This window comes from Dermatophagoides farinae, chromosome 8, assembly GCF_024713945.1.
Source record: "Dermatophagoides farinae isolate YC_2012a chromosome 8, ASM2471394v1, whole genome shotgun sequence".
NCBI lineage: Eukaryota > Metazoa > Arthropoda > Arachnida > Sarcoptiformes > Pyroglyphidae > Dermatophagoides > Dermatophagoides farinae.
The window spans coordinates 859,941-882,256 of record NC_134684.1 but is presented as its reverse complement, the minus strand read 5'-3'; the positions used below and the strand labels follow the sequence as shown (position 1 = coordinate 882,256).

Here is a 22,316-nt window from a genome sequence, read left to right as displayed (position 1 = left end):
TATCGATCCGTTGGCAATTATGTTTGGCAATTTCAGATCGTTTTACAACAAAAATAATGGAACCATTCGTACGATTTGAATTCATCTATGGATCCGGTTTAGCGGCTATAGCAAGAAGCCATACATGTAAACGTAAACAAAAACGAATCGTATTCGAATGTCGTATCAAACAATTTCATCAACTTCGTTTTACTGTTGCGTGGTTGTTGAAAGAAATGGATAGATTGGAATCAAATAAAATTCTTTCAAATTGAACAATAAAAATTTAACATCATTTTTCATGTTTATAATGTTTGTTGGAATTTTGTTGTCGAAGAATTTCACAGGCTTTTTCCGGCGTAATATCTCTTTGTGATTGTGCACAAAGTTCATAGCCTACCATAAATTTTTTAATTGTTGCCGAACGTAATAATGGTGGATAATAAACAGCATGTAATATCCAATGTTGATATTGTTGTTTTGATTGCCAATCATCGCCACCACCGGTTGGTGCACCATGCCAACCCATTGAATATGGGAATGATGTTTCGAATAGATTATCATAAATGGTCAACAAACCTTTCATGATAACAGCCAATGATTGTTTTTCATTTTCATCTAATTCATTCAATCTTTGTATGCAACGATGATGTGGCAATATCATTGTTTCAAATGGCCATGTTGCCCAGAATGGAACCAATGCTAACCAATGTTCATTTTTCAATACAATACGTTCTTCATTCACCAATTCTTTTTGAACATAATCCCAAAGCATTGCACGGTCATATTTTTTAAAATAATTCCGTTGTTGTTCATCTTTTCGTTGGGCAATTGTTGGCAAAAAACGACTTGCCCATATTTGACAATGTGGATGTGGATTCGAACAGCCCATAATTGCTCCTTTATTTTCGAATATTTGTACCCATCGATAAATTGGTGCCAATTTCTTCAATTCTTCAATCCAAGTATTGATAACTGCTAAAATTTCATCGATTGACATTAATGGTAATGATAAACGTGATGATGGATGAAAACACATGACTCGACATCGTCCACGTGCTGATTGAATTCGAAATAATTGATTATCATCATCATTAGCATCGGTATGATCAGCTGGACAATCATCATCGATGAGAGCAGGAAAATCATTATCGAATACAAAAGTACTTTTGTATTCAGGATTCTGATTGCCATTCGAACGTACACCTCCCGGTGATAATGCATTGATCATCAACGAATCATGATGATCATTTTGTTCGTCTTCATTCTTTTCGATTTTACCCATCCATGGTCTTTTACTAAAATCATTCATTAATCATCAAAAAAATAGTATTAATAAATCGAATATATCAATATCGATAATATAGTCATTGGCTTACCTTCGATGTGGACATACTAGGATCCATTCATCCAATAATGGATTATAACGATTATGGGGATAATCTAATCAAGGTAGAAACAAAAACAATAAATGAATGATTATTATGAATGAACAAACAAAAAAAAAACAATTACCAATTGATCCGAATTTGTCCATAACTGTACCCGAGTTTATAAATTACAAAAAAAAAATCTAAAAAATGAACAAAATTTTTGCAGATAAAGCGCCATCTATCATCAACAATGTTATTTTTTTTGTAATTGAAAAATCACCACATAATCAATAAAAAATTTTCAATTTTTTTTCCTCTTAAATCAATCTCAAGACAAAATCTCAAACAAATTATTATTACCAGATGATAATTTTATTATTATCAGAAAATCAACAATGCTCACTATATAGAACCAAAAAAAAAAAAAAAAAAAAAAAAAGAAAAAAAACAGACAAACAAAATAACCATATATAGGCAGAGCGACCAACTAACTGGCTGATCGATCAATTTCATCATTCATTATAATCAAAAAGGATGATGATAAAACAGAAATAAATTTTTGTGAAAAATATGTGTGCGCACAAAAAAAAGGCAAATCATCATAAGAGGAGAAGAAAAAATAAAACTTTGTGTTTTTTTTTTCTGTACGTCACGTGGATAATTTTTGCCAAAAAAATATATATAGATATATGTTAGATTTAAAAGCAATTTTTGTTGTTGTTGTTGTTGTTACAAAGTTTAAGGAATATATGGGGGGAAAACGATTAAAAATATTTTGTCATGTATGTGTGTTTGGTGGTGGTGGTGGTGGTGGTAGTGTTTCGTCACAATGATAATGATTTTCATATATAGATCTCTCTGTGTTTGTGGATAATAATCATAATAAAATGGTCAAATATCAAGAAAAAAAGGGAAAACAACCAAACAAACAAACAAACAAAAAAAGAAAAGGGTTACACATTTAGGATGATAAAAATGGATTTTGAAAATGATTCACTTGATTTCATTTGGTGTATGTTATTTGAATGAATGAATGAAAGAATAATGAGATGAGATTTTTTTCTTCTTCTTCTTCTTAAAAAAAAACGAGCAACTAAAATATTATTTGACATCATCAATAAGATGATGATAATAATGGGCTTATGGGATTCTTATCTGTTTATCTGTGTGTATCTTGAATTTTTTTTACATCACAACCGGGATTCATATTCATAAAAAATCCGGCTGGATCAGAGATTTATATGAAAAAAAGAAATTGCCAAAGGTTGAATGAATGAGTTTTTTTTTGTTAGAAATTCTCAAAAAAAAAAAAATATACTCGAACAATGGATGAGAGAGATAGAGAAATTTCAATTTGGAGATCCAGTGGCCAAAAGTAATGGAGGTTGTGTTGATGGTTGAGTTAGACTATTGGTAGTGGTGGGTGTGTTAGATGCTGTATTGCCGGTAACAACATCATCACCAACGACTAAGCCATTTGATGAATGATGAAGGTGGTTGTTGTTGTTGTTGTTTGCCATTCGATGATGATGGTGATTATTTTGATTATTCAAAGAATTTCCAATCAAAAAATTGATATTCGAATGATACGATGGCACAGTATTCGGTGATAATGGTGATGATGATGATGATGAACGAATAGGAGTAGGAGATGCTGTAGATCTAGTGGATGAAACTGATGCAGCTGCAGCAGCTAAAGTTGAGATCGCATGCGATAATTGTTCATTAATGGCTTCGATTGTCGGTCGATGTGGATGATGATAGCCATTGGTTAATAAATGATGAGCAACCATAGAATCAACTATACTCGATTCCGAGGCAATCGTTGTGGGTATTGATGTTGTTGTTGTTGAATTGGACGACATTTGTTTCTCTCTCATTGAATGATTATTGTCATCATTATTATTATCGATATGGATGAGTTCTTCATTATCCGCTATTGTTGATTTAATAGATTGACTATCATTCTCTTCATCTTTTTGTGAATTTATCGTAGCTGTAGGTGAGTGAGTTTCATCTTCTTCGATAATCTGTATAGATGAATAGGATGATTGAACAGATTCCGGTTCTTGTATTGTATCTGCATTTGTCGTCTTAGAGATGGAATCAAAATCTGATGATGGCTGTTCATTTTTGTTCACTTTTGATGAATTATCTGTTCGATGGGCTATCAAATGATGATCATTATCAATACCATGAGTGTCGGCGATGTTTTGTTGTGATTGTTGTTGGCAAGTTTTAATATCATCACAATCTTTTGATGAGCTCATCGTTTTTTTTGCAACTGTTACAGTTTCATTATCTATTTTTTCCATTTTAAGATGTGATGATAATTGTTGCTCAGCATTTTGGTTGGTAATGTTGGATAATTTGTCAGCAAAGATACCTTCCAACATGTCCAATATGTTTGTGAACATTTGTTTTTTGAAACGTTCCATAATCAATGAACCAGTAGATGGTAATTGATGATTATTATTAATGAAATGTACAAGAATATCATCAATCAGATATTCAATCATTGATAGATTTCTTTTCAATGCATCAAACGATGAATCTATTGAATAGAATTTTCAATTAGAATATTTGTTTTAAAAAAACTAGATTATCATCATTGCTTACCTTTGATCAATTGGCCCAATAACTGTATTCGTGTTTCCACTTCTAATTGAGCATTTTCTTTGGAAATAAAATTTCGATTCGTCGATGATGTAGATGACGATGATGATGATGATGATGGCTCGAATAAATTGGGCGTCATACCCAATTCGAAACATAAATGTCGCATTTTTTGTAACATATGTATCGTATTGTATAGATTACCTTCCATTAATGTGTTTGGTGAGATTAGTGCAGCTAAATTTTTATTTGCACATTGATTCCATTTTAGATGATTGTTGGCTGCTGATGATTGCATGTTTTGATGTGTAACTGATGTACCGGCAACAAATGGCCAAGATAAATCACCGTGTGATTGTTGGCTAGTATTATCGACATCATTATCCTTTTGGTTTGTTGATGATTTTATCGCCGTTGATTCATATAGTTGATGACTAGATGAATTTAGACTCTTTGGTGCCGACAACAACGACGACGACGATGACAATGACGTTTGAACATTGTCTCCAATCAATGTATCGGTCAATGTTTCTTTAGGAGATTGTGACGTTGAACAACGTTGAGATTCACTGTAAATTGATTTATTAGAAAAAATTGATTAGAAATCCTATTAAGCTTTAAACCATTCTTAATCACCTTTTCAATGGATTAATATCAAGCAGCTCTCCTTTGCGTTGATTGACCAATAATAATGAATCACCAAGTAATCGATCAATTGGATGGCTATTACTACTACTACTGGCTGTTGTTTGTTGTTGCTGTGGTGGTTGTGAAGATGCCATACGAGATGACTGATTAACAATTGAAGAATAATCGACATTAGATGAACCATAGAATGAATTATATAATCGGCCAGCATTATTAGCACCATTGATCATCATAGTAACTAATGGATTTGATTGACAAAAATGATTGGCGTTATTATTATTATTAGCTGTGAACAATGATGATGATAATGCCTTCGATTGTAATTTATTCTGCATTGATGACAAAGAATCTGATGAATCCGATGATTTGGTATTCAAAATATTGGCAATGAGTGCATTCGATGAATTATTTGTTATTGATGATGATGATGATGATGAATTTCCTGATGCAGCGGCTGCTGCTGCAGCAGCAGCAGCAGCACCGTTTAACAATGCTGACAGATAATTGGTGGTGGTGTTAGTTGTTGGCTGTTTTTGTTGCATTAAAAATTCTTTTTGGCCTAATTGTTGCTTTTCATCATTTGAACAAGATGTGGACGGTAATTGTTTTTGTGTTAACGATTGTGGTGGTGGTGGCATCATACCTGAAGTTAGATATGATTGTAAAAATGGATAAACAAATGGTGACATTGTTTGTAAATTATTTGTTGATTGACAATTGCTACCACCAACACCTTCAGCAGCAGCAGCAGCAGCAGCGGCAGCCGCATTAGCTGCACCAACTTGAATACAATTGGAATATGAAGGATGATGTAGATCCAATGGTTCCGATTTGATGCGTTTATTAGATGTTTGTTGTTGATGTTGATTCAATGTAGATTCCAATGACATTAACAATGAAGATGATTTTGATGACGATGATGATGATAGAATCTAATTAACAAAATAAGAAAACAAAAAAAAAAATAAGAAAACAATTTCAAAACTACTGATAATCTACAGAAAAAAATCTAATTTCATAAAGTTTCTGATAATCAACAACAACAATACATCATCCAAATATATATTATCCGACACATTTTGATAATCGTTTTGTTGTTGTTGTTGTTGTATAATAGATTCTTCTTTGTTTTTTTTTTCATCAACAACAAGAAATAAACAAATTGTTTACGTTATTTATGGTTACATGCACACACACACACACACACACATCACAACAAAAACACCATAAATGCAATTCTTTTGTTTTTCTTAATTTTCGTTTCCATTATTGTCAGCATATACATACATCTTATGACATTTCAAATACAATGTTTTTTTTCATTATCATCATCATCATAAAATTTGTTGTCGTCATCGTCTGAAATAAATTTAAACAAACAAGCTATATATACAACAACAACAACAACAATAATAAATAACAACTAAAGGTCGATGTTCGGATGCTCTCTCTATCTATATATCTTTTTCTATTCATCACCCTCAATAAATGACAAGGAGAATCCAATTAGGGGATGATCAAATGATAAATTGACGCCAAGGTCAAGAAAAGAATGAAAAATTTATTTTTATTATTAATTGACAGATGGTATTATACAGTGTGTGTGTGTGTGTTTATTCATTCTTTTTTTTCCATTGATTCATAATTATTGAGCACACATTTATCTACTGGCTAGCTCATATGATCCAAATTTGTCACACCAAAAATTCGATCAACAGTTGGTCGAATTTTATTTTTTTTTTGTTAATTTTGAAACAATTTTTATGTGCATTTCATGAATTTCATTTTGACATCAGTTTCATGACAAAAAAAAAATTTTTTTCGACAATTGTGCATGGAATTGAATTGATTATATATATAGCTTGAACACTGGTAAAGTAATCGGGCCATTGGCAATAAAAATCTAAGTACCAGAAAAAAACTCAAGCAGAATAATATCAGACACACACGTACATACACAGGTGTTACACCAACAAATGTGTTTAATTGCTAAAGAAATTTTTTGTATTAAAAAAAGAAGTAGGATCGATATTGTAATTGTCACTCACTAGCATACATATATGTATTTAATTCAGGTAGAAAATAGCCTACAGCGATGCTCACACATTTTGGTTTAATGGTTTCAACGAAACAATGGGCCAAGGACGGACAGCCATCATCATCAACATACCTATGGAACAACGAAAATCCCAACAAAAAAAAGTCATTGGCTATAAACACACACACACACAATTTGAAAATGACAAGCCGACTTATGCCCAATGGGCAAATTTCTATACAGGACTGCGTGGCGACAATCCACAATAGGGGGTATAATAATATATATAATTCAGAATAAAAAAAAACAAAAATTCTTGTCAATTGTGTGTGATTACGAATTCACAATATGGTACTTTGGTCGATCACACAAACATATGACATTTATATATGTGAGAAAAAAAAATAGAAAAAACACACCTGATTCCAAATTCACATAACCATACACACAAACGATATATGAAATTCATGAATTCAGCAAAAAAAAAAAAACTCATTTATGCTTCAAGCTAAAAATAATCAACAATTTCCGTTTCAATTTCATTTCTATCAAAGAAAAAAAAATAATGACGATTTTTTTTGTGTGTAAACCACACAAACACATAAACGAAAAAATATTCATCTTTTGTATCGAAATAGATTCACAGATACAGAATACGTTTATTGATCAAATCCAATATATAAAGATGTTCTTTTGCTATACATATAGAGAGAGATAAATTGAAATGATGAAGCTTTCCTCATTCCACATATATTGGCAAAACCAAATGAAAATTTTGTTTCCGGAAAAATAGTACCCATTCATTTCAAGCTCATCATTTGATTTTGTGTGCATATGTCATATGAAAAGAAATAGACAAGCAAAAAAAAAGCGACAGCTTGTCTAAGTTAATGTTTATGTGCGTGTGTGTGTGTGTGTGTGTGCACAAAAACTAAACGCGTGTTGTTAACCTTTGACCTTGTTCTGCAATTGTAAAAGAAAAATCTGTTCAAACATTTCATTACTGGCCGATATATACTGGAATGGGTGAATTTGAATGAAAAAAATAGTTCCTGGAATTTTTTTCATATGAAATTTGCAAAAAAAAAATCCTCAACATCAAACCATCAATGAGATTGTATTTGAAAAAATTGGAACATAAACGCAAGCCGTAGGATTAGGTTGTTGGCCTTTTTTTAGGTTGATAGATATACCAGTTATGGAACGGAAATTGTGTGTGTGTGTGTATGTGTAGGATACAGGTGATTAATTTGCAAAAAGGGTTGTTAAATTTTTCAATTTTTTCCAAAGTTTCAAAAGAAAAATCAAGGCCTTGCCTTAATTTTTCTGAGCAATTCCAAGAATAGTTCAGAAAAAACACCGAGGAACCACTGAATAGGTCAAAATCTCATGGTTCAATCCAAATTCAAACCAACAGAAATGGATACAATCTGGAATAACATCCTCATCATCTATTGCTTTAAAATCAAAAAAAAAAAAAAATAGAATATAAAGAAATAAGGTTACTTTGTTCAAACCCAAATTTCCAAATACTGTATTGTTGTTATGCTTTATTCGCTTTTTGGTTCAGCTATTTTTTCGGTTATGATCATCATCATCATCTATGAATGAAGAGTCTTAAATTTATAGCTAACCAACCAACCAAACTATAGCTAACTAGCCAGTCATTTAATATCAGGTTTTTTTCTTTTTGGTTAAGTAAAATTCATGAAAGACAACATGGCTTCAAAGCAATAAGAAATACAAAGAGAGAGAAAAAAAAGAAAAGAGTGGGTAAATCAATCAGTCCAAAAAAAAGCGGTTTGAAACAAAATAAAAAAAGCGACCAAGGTCATCTATTTGATTGAAAAAATGGTCATTTTGGTAAGTATGTGAAAAGCTAGTCATACAGTATAATAATACTCTCTGTAGGGGGACTATGACCATAATCACAAGTGGTGGCCACCATCCAATAGAAAATGGGTTGGTATATATATTTTTTTTTCTTTGAGCACACGTGCAAATCAGACCATTGAAATACACACGTGTGTGTATGGTTCATTCACAACTTGACCAATTAAAGAAATAAAAATATTGCCCATAGGGCAATTGGTTCTCTTTTTCTGGACAGAAATTCTTGACCAAAAAATAACAAAAAGAAAATACTTTTTAGACAGCCGACAAAAAAAAGTCTAGCTATAGATATGAATAAGCAAACAGTAACACTAGTATCTACCAACCAACCAACCAAAAATACCTCCCACCCACCACTTGTTGATGATATTGATGTTTCTTGCTGATTTAATCAAAAAAAAAAAAAAATGAAAATTTGATCAGCAGATACAAGACAAGCAGCATTCATTAATATTGTCGATAAAACTAGCGATTTTATCTCTTATCATCATATCAATGGATGGAAAATTAAAAAAAAAAACAACTAGTTGATTGGTGATGATGAAAATTAAGACTTTTTTTGACAATGCTGAAAAAAAGAGTCATCACTATCATCATCATAACAAATCAAAACGTATTTTTTCAAATCAAAAAAAAGTGATGAGATCAATCACATGTGCTATTCACATGTGTATGTGTGTGTGTGTGATCGATCGTAGACACAACAAAAAAAAATCTAGTCTAGACTAAAGTACGATTGAAAGGAAAAAAGGGATAATTTTGTTTGGCAATGGATGATGGTATATAAAAATGTTTAGACAACAAAACAACCTCATCCTCGGATTATCGAATGATGAAATTTTACAAATAAAAATATTTCCCACTTACCGGTGTATCAAACATATCTTTACGTTTTGTATGATTATTACCGCTTTGTATCAACGGTTGCATCAAACGAGATGATGATGAATTTAATTTTGATGTAGATGATGATGAGATTGTTTGTTTCGAGAATCGACATTTCATCTCTTTCATTATAGATCGAATATTATCGATATTTTTCCCACCACCAATACTTTGATATAAGGCATCTATTACTGCCGTCATTGATGATTGTGATGATTTCAATGATTTTCTTCCACCCGTACAACATGGCGGTATCAATGATGATGATGATGATGACGACGATGTTGATTTACTACTTTGCACCAATAATAATAAATGACTTAGATTTTTTGAATCAGCCAATAACATGGATAGATTATTTGAAATAGCCATTAATGGTGATGTTTCATAACTGGCTAGATCTTCAATTGGTAATAAATATGAACGCCAATTTGTTGGATCAAAACCCCAATGAACAGTACGATTTTCACGTGGTTTATGTGAATGACAAACAAATGCATAAGGCGCAAATGATGCCATACATTCATCACATTGGATACATTGAGCCGATTGATGTGTATATAGTGAAGGAGCATAACGACCAACACATCGGCCAAAACATTCATGATATACAAGAATGTATGGTGTATTATGGAAATCAAGCCCGGCTTTTCCCGATGAAATATTATTATTACCACCACCAGGGCCGCTACCACTGGTAGCCGATCCTAATAATGTTGAACAAAGTCTATGAGCATCGGTTTTAGTTATAAGACCACAACTTGGAGCCATTGGTGGTATATCACCGGATAATTTTAAAACTTCCATTTGATCTCTTGTACAGGTTGAACAATTAATCTGTAATTCTTCAATCACTTGATTGATTTGTTGTAGACTAAAATCTCTTAATACAATATTAAATATTTGTGGTACACATAAACGACGTTCACCACCGACCATAAAACAGGCAATAAATTCACCTTCAAGCCGTGTTTCAGATCTTTCCGAACGACTTGGGCCTTGATCTGGCGGTGTCAATAAAGGCGGTTGTTGTATAGGAAATGGTGGTGGCGCTAATAACGGATCAAACAGATCTTTTATTGATGATGATGACGAAGATGATCGATTCGTTGAAAGAGCCTTACAAGTGGATTGTCCAATAGTAGACAAATATGGTGATATCGTTTGTTTATTAGTTGTAGTCATGGTTGTCGATGAATTTGTTGTTGTGCGTAAATCGAGAGTTGTGGACACATTTCCAGTACCAACTTTGTTATCAACATTCAAAGTCGAATTTGATGTTTTGGTAAGCTCCAAAGCTCCATTATCAACTGAAGACGATGATGATGATGATGATGCTTCAATCACTCGTAATGATGGTGATGATGTAGATGCCGTCATTGAACTATTGCCATTGGTTGTTGTAGCACTAAATGATGATACGATTGGAAGAAACCAATCTGGTCCATTTAATGATAATGTAGCTGCTGCTTGATAATGTTTTAACACTTTTTTTATATGACGAGAATGAGATTCTAATGCTGCTGTTGGTGTCGTTGATGATTGTTGTTGGCTTTCGCCATTATTATTATTTACATTGGCCACACTTAGATCCATAACGATCGGTGTTGTTGCCGACTGATATTGATGATGATTAGTATCTAATGAATTTGTATCAACTTTATTGATATTGGTGGTAGATGTGGATGTGGATGATGATGATGATGGAGGAAAGATGACCGAACGTTGTTGTTCAACAGTATTCAATTTACTTAAATCAACTGGACAATCAATTGATGATGATTGACAATCTGATTGTGAATCAATAGAATCCGATACACTTGATGATGATGATGTTTGAATAGAAGAAGAATGATGATTGTGATTGTGATGATGATGATGATGATGAAATTGTTGTTTTTGAGCATGAGATTGTTGCATTCTGTTTGAATATTTATTATTTTCTTTTTATATGACGATAATGATGATAGAATCGAATTCCCACGAGTAATTCTATATTCATAACTATTTTTTTTTATTTCATTTGAATTTGTCAAATCTCTAAAGAATCTATTACTATAATACCATTGAGGGAAATAAAAAAGAAGAAGTAGAAAAAAAGAATAAAAAATTGTTAGTGGGCGCTATTTTGAATTTGTTGCATTCATCATTTGTTTGTTTGTTTGTTTGTTTGTCGTTTGAATGGATTAAGGGATGGAATAGAATAAAAAGAAATGACGACGACGACTATTGAACCATACACATTGACCGTGAGATTTTATGTTCTTTTTTTTTGAATGGCCAATTCAATACTTACGAAAGTTGTGAAAAGCGACATCATCATTTTGAATATTAGTATAGCTACGATTCTTGCTGTTGATGATAAATTGAGCAAGAATGTATTTTTTACGTCATATTTTTTTTGTAAAAAATACCGCATCTATATATCATCATTATTTCAGTGGATTATTATATTGCTTTTATTTTATCACCACCGAATGATAATACATTCCTATCAGTTGATAATGTACTTGTCTTGGGTGGGCGTGATAGACAAGAATTCCAAACAAACTGATAGTAGACTATGAAATGAAATTATTCTTATTCTTGTGATGATGATGATATCGGTTTTAATGAGAATAATATATCTATCTATCTATCCGCAATCGGTATTCAACAACAGCGACGAATCGACTTTATGATGTGATGCGATGTTTGCACACACGCAAAACGGATGAAAGTAGGTGGGGGGCGGACGAACGGAAAGATATAAAAAAAAATACCAGAAGTTTTTTTTTCATGCAAAAAAAACCGAACTAGATGATGATGATGGCAACAAGAGAGAGAGAGAGAGAGAGAGAGAGCAAACCAAATATCGCTGTTGCTATTCTCTTGTTGTTGATGATGTCTTTCAATTGATGTTTACTGCACAGGATTGGCACAACTCATACAACAACAACAACAAAAAAAAACATGAAAGTAAATCAAATCTGTTTTCTTCTTATTCGCGATTTAAGATCAAGTTTTTGTTTTCATTTTATATATATTACATTTATTTGTTTTTTTTACACAAAAATCGTTCAACAATCTCATCATCTGTAATGCAGAGCCATCAAAAAAAAAAAAAAAAAATCTAGCGATAATCATCATCAGAACCAAAAAATTATTGATGATTGTTTTTCATTTCATATTCAATCAATACGACGACAATAATCGCCAAACAACAACGACGACAACAAGAAAAGTCTATCCAAAAAAAAAAAAAAAAATATAAAATAAATCACCGTATTCAATGATATATATTGATTACATGTGCATGTCCATGGATGGATGTGAATGGTGGCTTTTTTTTTTGATTAGAATCTACATTTTTTTTCTTCTCATTCTCTCTCTCACACACACACACTTTTTTTTATCGGGATAAAACAAGATGAGCGCCAAAAATAAAAATAAAATAAAAACAATTATCCGGTGGCTACTGCTGCTGTTGCTGATGAGATTGTTTTGGTTGTTGTTGTTGTTGCTGCTGCTGTTGTTGTTATGGCTGAAGAATATGTAGATGTAGTATTATATAAAACACACGCACACATTTTGACTATAAAGCACACCAGACACATATACAAATCATCATCATCATCATTAAAAAAAAAATGGTTCTTGTTATTGGAGTAAAAGTGTTGACTATAACAACAACAACAACAACGGCGACGACTCTGCTTTTTCTTCTTCTTGGGTTTTTGGCTTGACAACACAAAATTTTTTTTTGTTGTTTTTGTTTTTCATTTCATTTCATTTCATGATGATGATGATGATGTTGGTTCGATTCGTTGCTTTATGATGGGGGCCTGTTTGATTTGGTTGTTGTTGTTGAGCAGTAGATGTAATGTAATAATTATATCTCAAAGTAAAAAAATCTGTTCTTCTGTTGCCGACGCCGCCACTGCTGCTGCCGAATATATTGAATTGAATAATTCGCAAAAAAAAAACAAAACTGAAAATCAAACCGGGTAGTGTCGCCTATCGGGCGTCTGAATATAGATGTGCACAATACACTTGAGAGCTTCGGGGAAAAGAAAAACAAGAAAAAAAAATTTGTCGTTTTTGTTTTTTTGCTTTTTTTTCTTGGTGAACAAACGAATGAATGGTGGAAAAAACAAGAATCCAAGCTATTACAACAAGAATCTGGTTATTTCTGGTTGGTCTTTACACAAAGGCCACATCATTCATTCGAATTGTGTTGTATTCAAAACGTTCGAATCTTTTTTTTTTTTTTCTTATCCAGAATCTCATTGATGCTTTGTGTTTTGCAAACTTGACAGAAAGTGAAAACATTTTTTTTTCTTTGTCATATTCAATTAACCATAATTAGTGAATAAAAGTTGAATAAACTTGTCAAACACACATACACACACACACATACACGATGGTGGTGGTGGTGGTGATGGAACAAAAGAAAAAAAATACATTCTAAGGGAGTTTTATGTCGAAATTCTACATTTGTGTTTGTTTGATTGAAAACGGATAATAAATAATAAATAAAAAAAAAAGATTGACTTACCGAATTTTACATTGTCATATTATTGATCATCGAAGGACACAACAAACAAACAAAACACACAAACAGACACAAGACGACGACGACGACGATTCACTCATATTCGTGAGGGTGCTCAAACGTTTTTTCTTCTTCTTATTTGTCGGTGTATATATTAGTTGTTTGCAACGTGTTCTTTTGGTTTATTTTATTTTATCTAGACTTGTTATTTAAAAAAAAAGAATAATGCCGTCCATCACAGCTGAATAGAATTTTTTTATATATTTTTTTTAATGTTGTTGATACAATTTATATGAAAAAAAAACGCAAAATTCACATGCACATTACAAACAAAAACATTCGAATAGAATTACAACCGATCACAGACTGATTCGATGATTAGCAACAAGAAGAATGTTTGTTTGTTTGTGTTTGTGTATGTGTGTGTGTGTGATCCTCATTTTTTTCAGATAGAGCGAGAGAGACAGAGAGACAGAGAGAGAGAGAGAGCGACTATATCTCGTTCATATTTGATGGGTGGTAAGAAAAGTACCGTACCGTCATTCATTGCTACTTCCCTTTTTTTTCATTTCATTTTTTTTTCATCATCATTCCAAAATGATAGTGGTTTAATGCAGACAAGACAAGGTCAGTTAGTCGCGTCGACTGCTTTTTTTTTTGATTTGTCTGACTGTTGGATTTTTTTTCTGGTTGTTTGGCTGACGGCGGGCTCTTAAATGCATATACATTCATGCATGCATGTAAAGCATGCACATGCAGAAAATGATAACACAACACATGATCGATGACCAAGGCAAACCCGTGAATACAAATAAACAACAACAACAACAACCACCACTACCAATATTGTGGTAGCAGTAATCGTCTGTCCGTCTAGACTTCCGATCTAGACGTCCGTTCTTTTGGTAATGAATGTGAGAGTATTCTTATTTATCTCCATCAAAAGTACCATTGATTTTTATTTTATTTCATCTCCCAAATTGACCCAAATGATCCAACAACAACAACAAAAAAATTTCCATCCACGATACATATTGTGTTATTGATTCGTGTATTATCCAACAACAACAACAACAACAACAGGAAACAGAGAAAAATAAATTCAGAGAATCCAAACAAATGAAAAATTCTTAAAACTAGATGAATAGCATATAGAGGGCGTCAACAGAAACAAAAACAAAAAAATCAAATCAAATCGAATACGGCTTGGATTCATAATCTTCTACACTGCACACAAAAATGATGTGTCTATACAAATGGTTTTTTTTGTTCTCTACGAAAAAAAAATTCTACACGGATACCCTTGGTGGTGGTTGGCGGTGGTTGGTTGGTTGGTTGGTTATAGTTGTCCATGCGACCTATGTTTCTTCTTCTATTTCCATCAATTTGTGAAATGACTTTTTGTTCGCCCCGGTATGTCTGATGATGATATGTTTTTAGACTGAAGCTGTGTGTGTGTATTTTCCATGTGTAATATTCTTGTTCTTATGATACTTGTAAATTGGCTGCTGCTGCTGCTTCTTTTTCTCTGTTTCTTTTGATGCTGTTATTTTTTTATGGGGATGAAAAAAAAGGGAAAAAAATCTGGCTGCTGTCTAGACAAATGATTGTCTCTCCCTCTCTCTCTTTTTTCTCTCTCTATCTTTTACCAGATTTGAGGCGCTCGAGTATATGTATGCTTGAACTAACGACCCGTCATTATTATTACACATACATACACACACACACATACCTCGGCCTTATAACTTGAATTCATAATAACCGGAGGTAGGTAATAGTGGTGGTGGTGGTGGTTGTAGCTGGAGGGGTGATAGGTTGGAAGTTATTCAATCATTACGCCCATATATCTTATATATACGATTCTTCTATATATTTACAAAACCACACACACAGAACCAGCAGGCAGCCATTGTGGCAAGACGCCAAACAGAAAAAAAACCATAGAATCCTGAATACAAACACACACACACACATGAATGGTAAAGTTCCAGAAATTCATTTGATGAAATTTTTTTTTTTTTTTTTGATTAATCACATGATAATTATCAAAATGAGGATATTCTCTTTTTGATTTCAATGGATAATCAAAAGAGAGAGAGAGAGAAAAAAAAACAAAAACCTGGCTTCTAGAGGGAAACGCCAACCAGCCAGCCACAAAGTCTGGTTGGTCAATCCAGTGGCGAGGGGTCAACAAACTACACTCCATTCGTTCGGGTCGATCTGTTTAGATTGTTGTTGTTGTTGTTGTTGGTTTTTTTTCATTGGCTGACTAGCTAGCTGGTGGTTTTTATTATTATTATTCAAGAATCGGTAATATCTCATATATTAGACACAAGTCTTGTTGTTGTTATTTTATTCCAGGTCAAAGGTTAGACAATTCAACCATGATGATGATGATGATGATGGTCGTGTCACGAATAGCCGTATAGTAGAAAAGCTTCGGGTTTTTTTGTCTGGTTAATGATGTTGATGACGATGATGATGATGAAAAATTCTATTCATTCATTCATTCATACATTCAATTCAATTCGAACCATTACCGACACTATCACATCATTAAATGATTTGTTGATGTTGATGATAAAAAAAAAATAAAATAAAATGCACCAAACCATAACATAAAGTTTGTGAATGAATAAATGAACGATAATGATAATGATGATGATGATCATCATCATGGCAGGTTTATAATAATAAATGTGTATCCATCTATTGTAATATATCATTGACGTATCGAGTAAATAATAAATGTCGAGACAACAAGACTATGATGGTTGATGACATTTTTTTTTCACAATGAAAATACAATCTACACACACACACACACACACACACACACACACACACACTTTGCGTGTCACATGTTATCGAAAAATCTTATGTAATAATTGTTCTATTGTTGTTATATCCGATTAGGTCAGGTAGGTCCATCAAAAAAAAGAAAAAAAAAAGAAAAGGATTCGATTTGCGGTTCATTCATAGATAATGTTTATGACATAGCGGTAAAAAAGATTTTTTTTTTTGGTTTCAAAATTAATCCAATCAATAAAAGTGATGATTCTGGTAAATCAAACAAGAAAAAAAAATCAATCGTACAACAAGTGTGTGGCCAAAAACCAAAACAAAAAAAAGTAATACGATCAGGCCAAAACTACTTTTTCTGCACTACAAATGTGTATATAGGCAACAATCATGCATAAACATCAATCAAATGCCCCTTCCATCACCGAAATCCATTTCGTAACAAAAACAACAACAACAAGGATTTAAAGTTTTTTTTATATTTTTTTTCTTCTTAAAGAATGTTTTTTTTTCAAAAAAAAAGAAAAATTTTCATGCCATGGTAATGATAATGATAATGATAATGATGATGATCATCATCATCATCAACATAAATAATGGGAGCCATTTGGTAAATGTGTTTTTTTGTTTTTGTTGTTGTTGTTTCCATTGTATTTGGCAACGATGATGATGATCATGGCCATCAAGAAAAAAAAAGCAACAACCAAGCAACCACTGTTGTTGGTTTTTTTTTCTGTTTCTATGAATAATAATCAATACAACAACAACAACAACAACAACAAAAATTTTTTTCTTGTGAAGCTAAAAAAGCCAGACAACATGTTCTGTTTCTCTCTTTATCTCTCACTCTTCATGTTTCGTCATAATTTCTTCTTTCGTTCGATTTTATGAATCAAAAAAAAAAAAAGTCTTGATTTACAGCATTTTCTTTTCTGGTTATATTATTGGTTTGACATTCGAAAAAGTTCATTTAACCACCAACGTGCTACAAAAACAACAACAACAACAACAACAACAACAAAACAATTTATCGATTTAATGAGATATAACCAAAATGAACCGTAGTAGTAGTAGAAGAAGAAAATCATTTGATTCATTCATCATTGATCATATGTTGACCTGCATCTAAGATTCATTATCAGCAGCCATCCAAATGAATAAATGGTCATAGACATTTATCAATTTATCATTTTGATTAGCAACAACAACAAAAAAAAAAGTTGGAAGTTGGAATTTATTGTGGTTAAACAGGATATCCATTCCATATGGATGGATAGATGGAAACCCATTACGATTAAAAACTTAGCTGACTTGGCTGGCTATCTATCTAACTATAGCTGATGCTGACTACTTGTTGTTGTCATATCACTCTCACTTGAAATAATACCTGATGATTATATTGCTGGACTTATACTTGCTTTAAGAAGAAGAAGAAAAAAAAATTCAAAATCCTCAACAAGCCAAACTTTTAACTATCACCATCACTACCACCATCACCACCACCACCATTACCACTTTGAATACCAGTAAAACCACTTTTTTTATTTATTTTTTTTCTGTTTTGCTTAAAACATAAATTTCAATACAATTTACCATAATAAATGTATGAATGAATGAATTAATCAAATGGTCAAATGCACACAGGTAGCAAAAAATGTGTGTGTATGTGTAAGTTGCAATCAAAAAAAAAAAAAAAAAAAAAAAAAAAAAAAAAAAAAAAAAAAAAAAAAAAAAAATAGCCATATTCATGTTTGCTATCTCTGTTTTTCAGACTGTGTGTGTGTGTGTGTGTGTGTGTGTGTGTGTGTGTGTGTGTGTGTGTGTGTGTGTGTGTGTGTGTGTGAATATTGTGGTCGAATTACTAATATTCGGAAACAACAAAAACAATCAAGGCTATTAGCACGTGCAACAATATAAATAATAAAAAAAATGGCAAGCAATTTTTACAGGCACAAATATATAAAAGATATGAAAGTTGAATGTGAATGTGAATTACGACAAAAAAAAAGAAGAAAAAAGAACAACGATTACTACGATAGTGATGATTTTCTGTTTTGGTGATGATGAAAGAAACTCAAGGACCAATGCGTTCAGCAAAAAAAAAAAAATAAAAAAAATAAACGACAGAATCATCATTCAACGACCAAACCCTATATATATAATGGTATTATCAACAGTTCAATTCCGTTTTTAAATGATAATTTGAGCAATGGTAGAAATCTTTTTTTTATTTATTATTACTACAACAACAACAAAAAAAAATTTGATGCAAATTAGAAAATTTGATTTAAAAAAAATATATAAATTAAATATATGATGATAATTGATTGATTTTTTTTTTTTGGAAAAAAACCATGTGTATGTGTTGTGATATAGGCACGACGATTAGAAATTTTTGATTTTTTTTTTAAAAGGGGCTGTTTTTTTTTGTCGAATAAATTATTTGTTGGTGATGATGAAATAATCGTGTATATATCTTAAACCGTATCTTCCATTGACATTAATAATGGATTAACATATTCAAAACCTTCAAATTCACTTTGATCAATTTTTTCAATCACACGTAAATCATCCGGTGTAAGTCGAACTGGTTCATCAGTAAATTGACGATCAAAATGTTTTAAATCACGATCTGTTTCCAATTTTGGTTTATATGGTGGTTGTACTTGTTTTGCTTCAAGCTATATTAAAATGAATTAAAATTTTTTTTTTTTACAAAAAGAAAATGAAATCAACTGCCAGTATACAACATACCAGTTCCCAATCAATAGATTTAAAGAAAGGATGTGTTTGAATATCGGATATTCCGTCATCTGGATGGCAACCTAAACGTTCTTGTGGATTTTTATTCAAAAATCCTTTCAATGCAGATTGAGCTTTGGTAGAAATGGAACGTGGAATACGAATTGTTTTTTCAAGGATAACTTGAAATAGATAATCTTCTGTATTCTGATCTGGATTATCTGTTGCACCGACTATATCGAATGGCGAACGTCCTGCCAACATTTCATAAAGAAGAACGCCTAAAGCCCACCAATCAGGTTCAAAGCCTAATGAATCGATGACAAAAAAAAAACAAATAAAAATAAAAATTGATTTCGATTGTTTATAATTAGATTACTAACCATATTCTTCACCACGAAGTATTTCCGGCGCAATATAATTAGGTGTACCACAAAATGTTCCGGTTGTATCACCTTTTCGTATACCTTCTTTACACATTCCATAATCAGTTAATTTAATATGACCTTCGTGATCAAGTAGAACCTAAATAAAAAGCAAAAAAAAATTTCTTCAACATAATAATATCACACATCTTCTTCACTTACATTATCCAATTTGAGATCACGATAAATGATACCACGTTCATGAAGAAAATTCAATGCTAACGTTATTTCAGACGCATAAAATCTGGCATGTTCTTCAGGCAATCGTCGTTGTTGTTGCATATGAAACATTAGATCACCACCACGTACAAATTCAATGACAAAAAATAATCTATATTCAAGAACAAGAACAGTGTATTCAGTATCAAATATTCGCAAATATATACAAATACCTTGATTGTGTTTGAAAACATGAATGTAAACCAACCAGAAATGGATAATTTGAAGCAGTTTCAAATACATGTTTCTCTGTCTGTACCCAATCAATATCTTCATCATCGGTGACCAATTCTTTTTTAATAACTTTCATTGCATAAATTCTTTTCGTTCGTTTCAATTCGACCATCAAAACTTTGGCATATGAACCACGACCAATTACACGTAATAATTCAAAATCATCAAGCGAATATTGATGTGAACCACCTGAAGCTGATATGGTACCCGTTGCTAATGATGAATGTTCACCAAATGATTGATTCTGTACATTGACATCTTGTCCATCTTTATGACGAATAACCGGTTGATATGGTGTCATTTGATTTGATGATGATTCAAATTGATGTTTACGTCGACTACCAGGTGTATGTGCTGGACGTAATTTAATATCATCTTTGGATAAAATAGTTATATCTGTTCCATTCATATTGTTATTATGATGATTGGAACGACCGTGATGATGATGATGATGATGATGTACATCGATCGATGATGGACTTGAACCCGATGAATGTGATTGATTCTGTGCAGTTGAATTGGTCGACGTTTCAAGTAATAATCCGGAACACGTATCACGAAATAATTTATGACATTTTTTATGTACCATCAATTTACAATTGATACATTTGAAACCTTGACGTCCCAGGCCCCATATACGATCATTACAAAAGGCACAGAATGCTTTACGATTAAAACGTTTTGCTTGAAATATATGTCCATTCACATGATATAATTTACGCCATCGACGTGCACCACGACGATAAATTGATTCTAACAGGAAAAGAACAAAAAAAAACAACATTAAAATAAGTATATAAATCAAATATTTTGATTCTGTCATTTGATTGTTACTTACTGTCTTCACCAATGCATGGTAAACCAGGACAAGGAACATTGGGAAACACTATTTCGTCATCGAAATGAATCATTAGCACATTAACAATAAAAATCATCAACAACAAATAATTAAACATTACCGTGTATTTTAATTTCCGAATCTTTATTCAATTCATATTGTCGTATGGCTTCTTCTAGTTCGGCTTGTGATGATATCACACATGGATCGCCTATGTTATCGAATGTAGAATATAAAATTTTTTTTTTTATTTTATTTTTCTTTGTTATACCATTTATACAAAACAAACAAACGAAAAACGGATGTGTTCACATCCGTTCATCATCTGTCCAAGTTTTTTATTCTCTCTTACCTTCTTCATCGACCCATTTCATGGTGAAATTTTGTTCATGATCGAATTTACAGATTTCTCTCATTTCCTGACAAAGATTTTCCAATGTAATAATTGGCTGTATATAGATTATCATTATTTCGCTGGATTAGAATAAAAAAAAAAATTTTTTTTGTTGAATTATATTCATGGTTATGTTTTCAATAAACAATTACCCATTATAGGCGGCTTTTATGCGAATTTCGTTATCGTTTTGATGATGATGCATCATCATCATCATTATTATTATTATAATATTCTTTGTCGATATAAATTAATTAATTAATTAATTAATAAAGTTATTTTGATATAAAAAGCTGAAAACAAAAGCCTAGATTTTTGAGTGTGACGTGTTGTTAATCAGCCGGTCAATTTGAATAGAGACATTTTTTTTCTATTTTTTTTTTTTTTTTGAACAAATGATTGATTGGTTATAAGAAAAAAGGTGAAAATTTTTTAAAATTTCTAATCAATTGATAATTGTCATCATTGGATATAATTATTTACTATGATTATGATGATGTTGGTGATCGATATTTATAATTTTTACAACGTTAAAAATTTTTTTTTACCATACACGGTTCAATATATGTTGAAATCACAGTAAATCCAACAAGTTGATAATGACAGGTAGATGCATTGATAATCGTTGATCACTCATCTCTTTCTCTTTCATTCTTTCTTTCTTGTGTTCCATTCATAGACACCAGTATATTTTCC

The 22,316-nt window shown here is 31.9% G+C and overlaps 3 protein-coding genes across 8 annotated transcripts; all 3 read right to left on the bottom strand.

Moving 5' to 3' along the window:
* Positions 1-154: 154 nt before the first annotated feature.
* Galt (Galactose-1-phosphate uridylyltransferase) lies at positions 155-1,837 on the bottom strand. Its single transcript, XM_047059246.2, has 3 exons — positions 1,495-1,837; positions 1,359-1,422; positions 155-1,277 (listed from the first exon to the last, which is right to left on the bottom strand). The coding sequence occupies exons 1-3, from the start codon at positions 1,514-1,516 to the stop codon at positions 272-274; spliced, it is 1,092 nt and encodes a 363-aa protein (XP_046915202.1). The 5' UTR covers positions 1,517-1,837; the 3' UTR covers positions 155-271.
* Positions 1,706-14,397, bottom strand: Snoo (Sno oncogene). Of its 3 annotated transcripts, none has more exons than XM_075733647.1 (6): positions 13,970-14,355; positions 11,729-12,657; positions 9,415-11,487; positions 4,605-5,548; positions 3,972-4,537; positions 1,706-3,906 (listed from the first exon to the last, which is right to left on the bottom strand). In XM_075733647.1, exons 3-6 carry the CDS (start codon positions 11,350-11,352, stop codon positions 2,702-2,704), a joined length of 4,653 nt encoding a protein of 1,550 aa, XP_075589762.1. In that variant the 5' UTR covers positions 11,353-11,487; positions 11,729-12,657; positions 13,970-14,355; the 3' UTR covers positions 1,706-2,701. The 3 variants fall into 3 exon arrangements, with proteins under 3 accessions (XP_075589762.1, XP_075589761.1, XP_046915195.2); XM_075733646.1 differs by lacking the exon at positions 13,970-14,355 and adding an exon at positions 12,722-13,493; XM_047059239.2 differs by lacking the exon at positions 11,729-12,657 and having other exon boundaries at positions 13,970-14,397.
* A 4,763-nt stretch (positions 14,398-19,160) lies between these two features.
* aPKC (protein kinase C iota type) lies at positions 19,161-22,295 on the bottom strand. Of its 4 annotated transcripts, XM_075733648.1 has the most exons (10): positions 22,104-22,216; positions 21,773-21,990; positions 21,579-21,700; positions 21,348-21,437; positions 21,227-21,274; positions 20,328-21,141; positions 20,098-20,266; positions 19,894-20,035; positions 19,523-19,818; positions 19,161-19,449 (listed from the first exon to the last, which is right to left on the bottom strand). In XM_075733648.1, the coding sequence occupies exons 2-10, from the start codon at positions 21,835-21,837 to the stop codon at positions 19,246-19,248; spliced, it is 1,950 nt and encodes a 649-aa protein (XP_075589763.1). In that variant the 5' UTR covers positions 21,838-21,990; positions 22,104-22,216; the 3' UTR covers positions 19,161-19,245. The 4 variants fall into 4 exon arrangements, with proteins under 4 accessions (XP_075589763.1, XP_046915198.2, XP_075589765.1 ...); XM_047059242.2 differs by having other exon boundaries at positions 21,773-22,295; XM_075733650.1 differs by having other exon boundaries at positions 21,223-21,274; positions 21,773-22,204.
* Between the last annotated feature and the right edge of the window lie 21 nt (positions 22,296-22,316).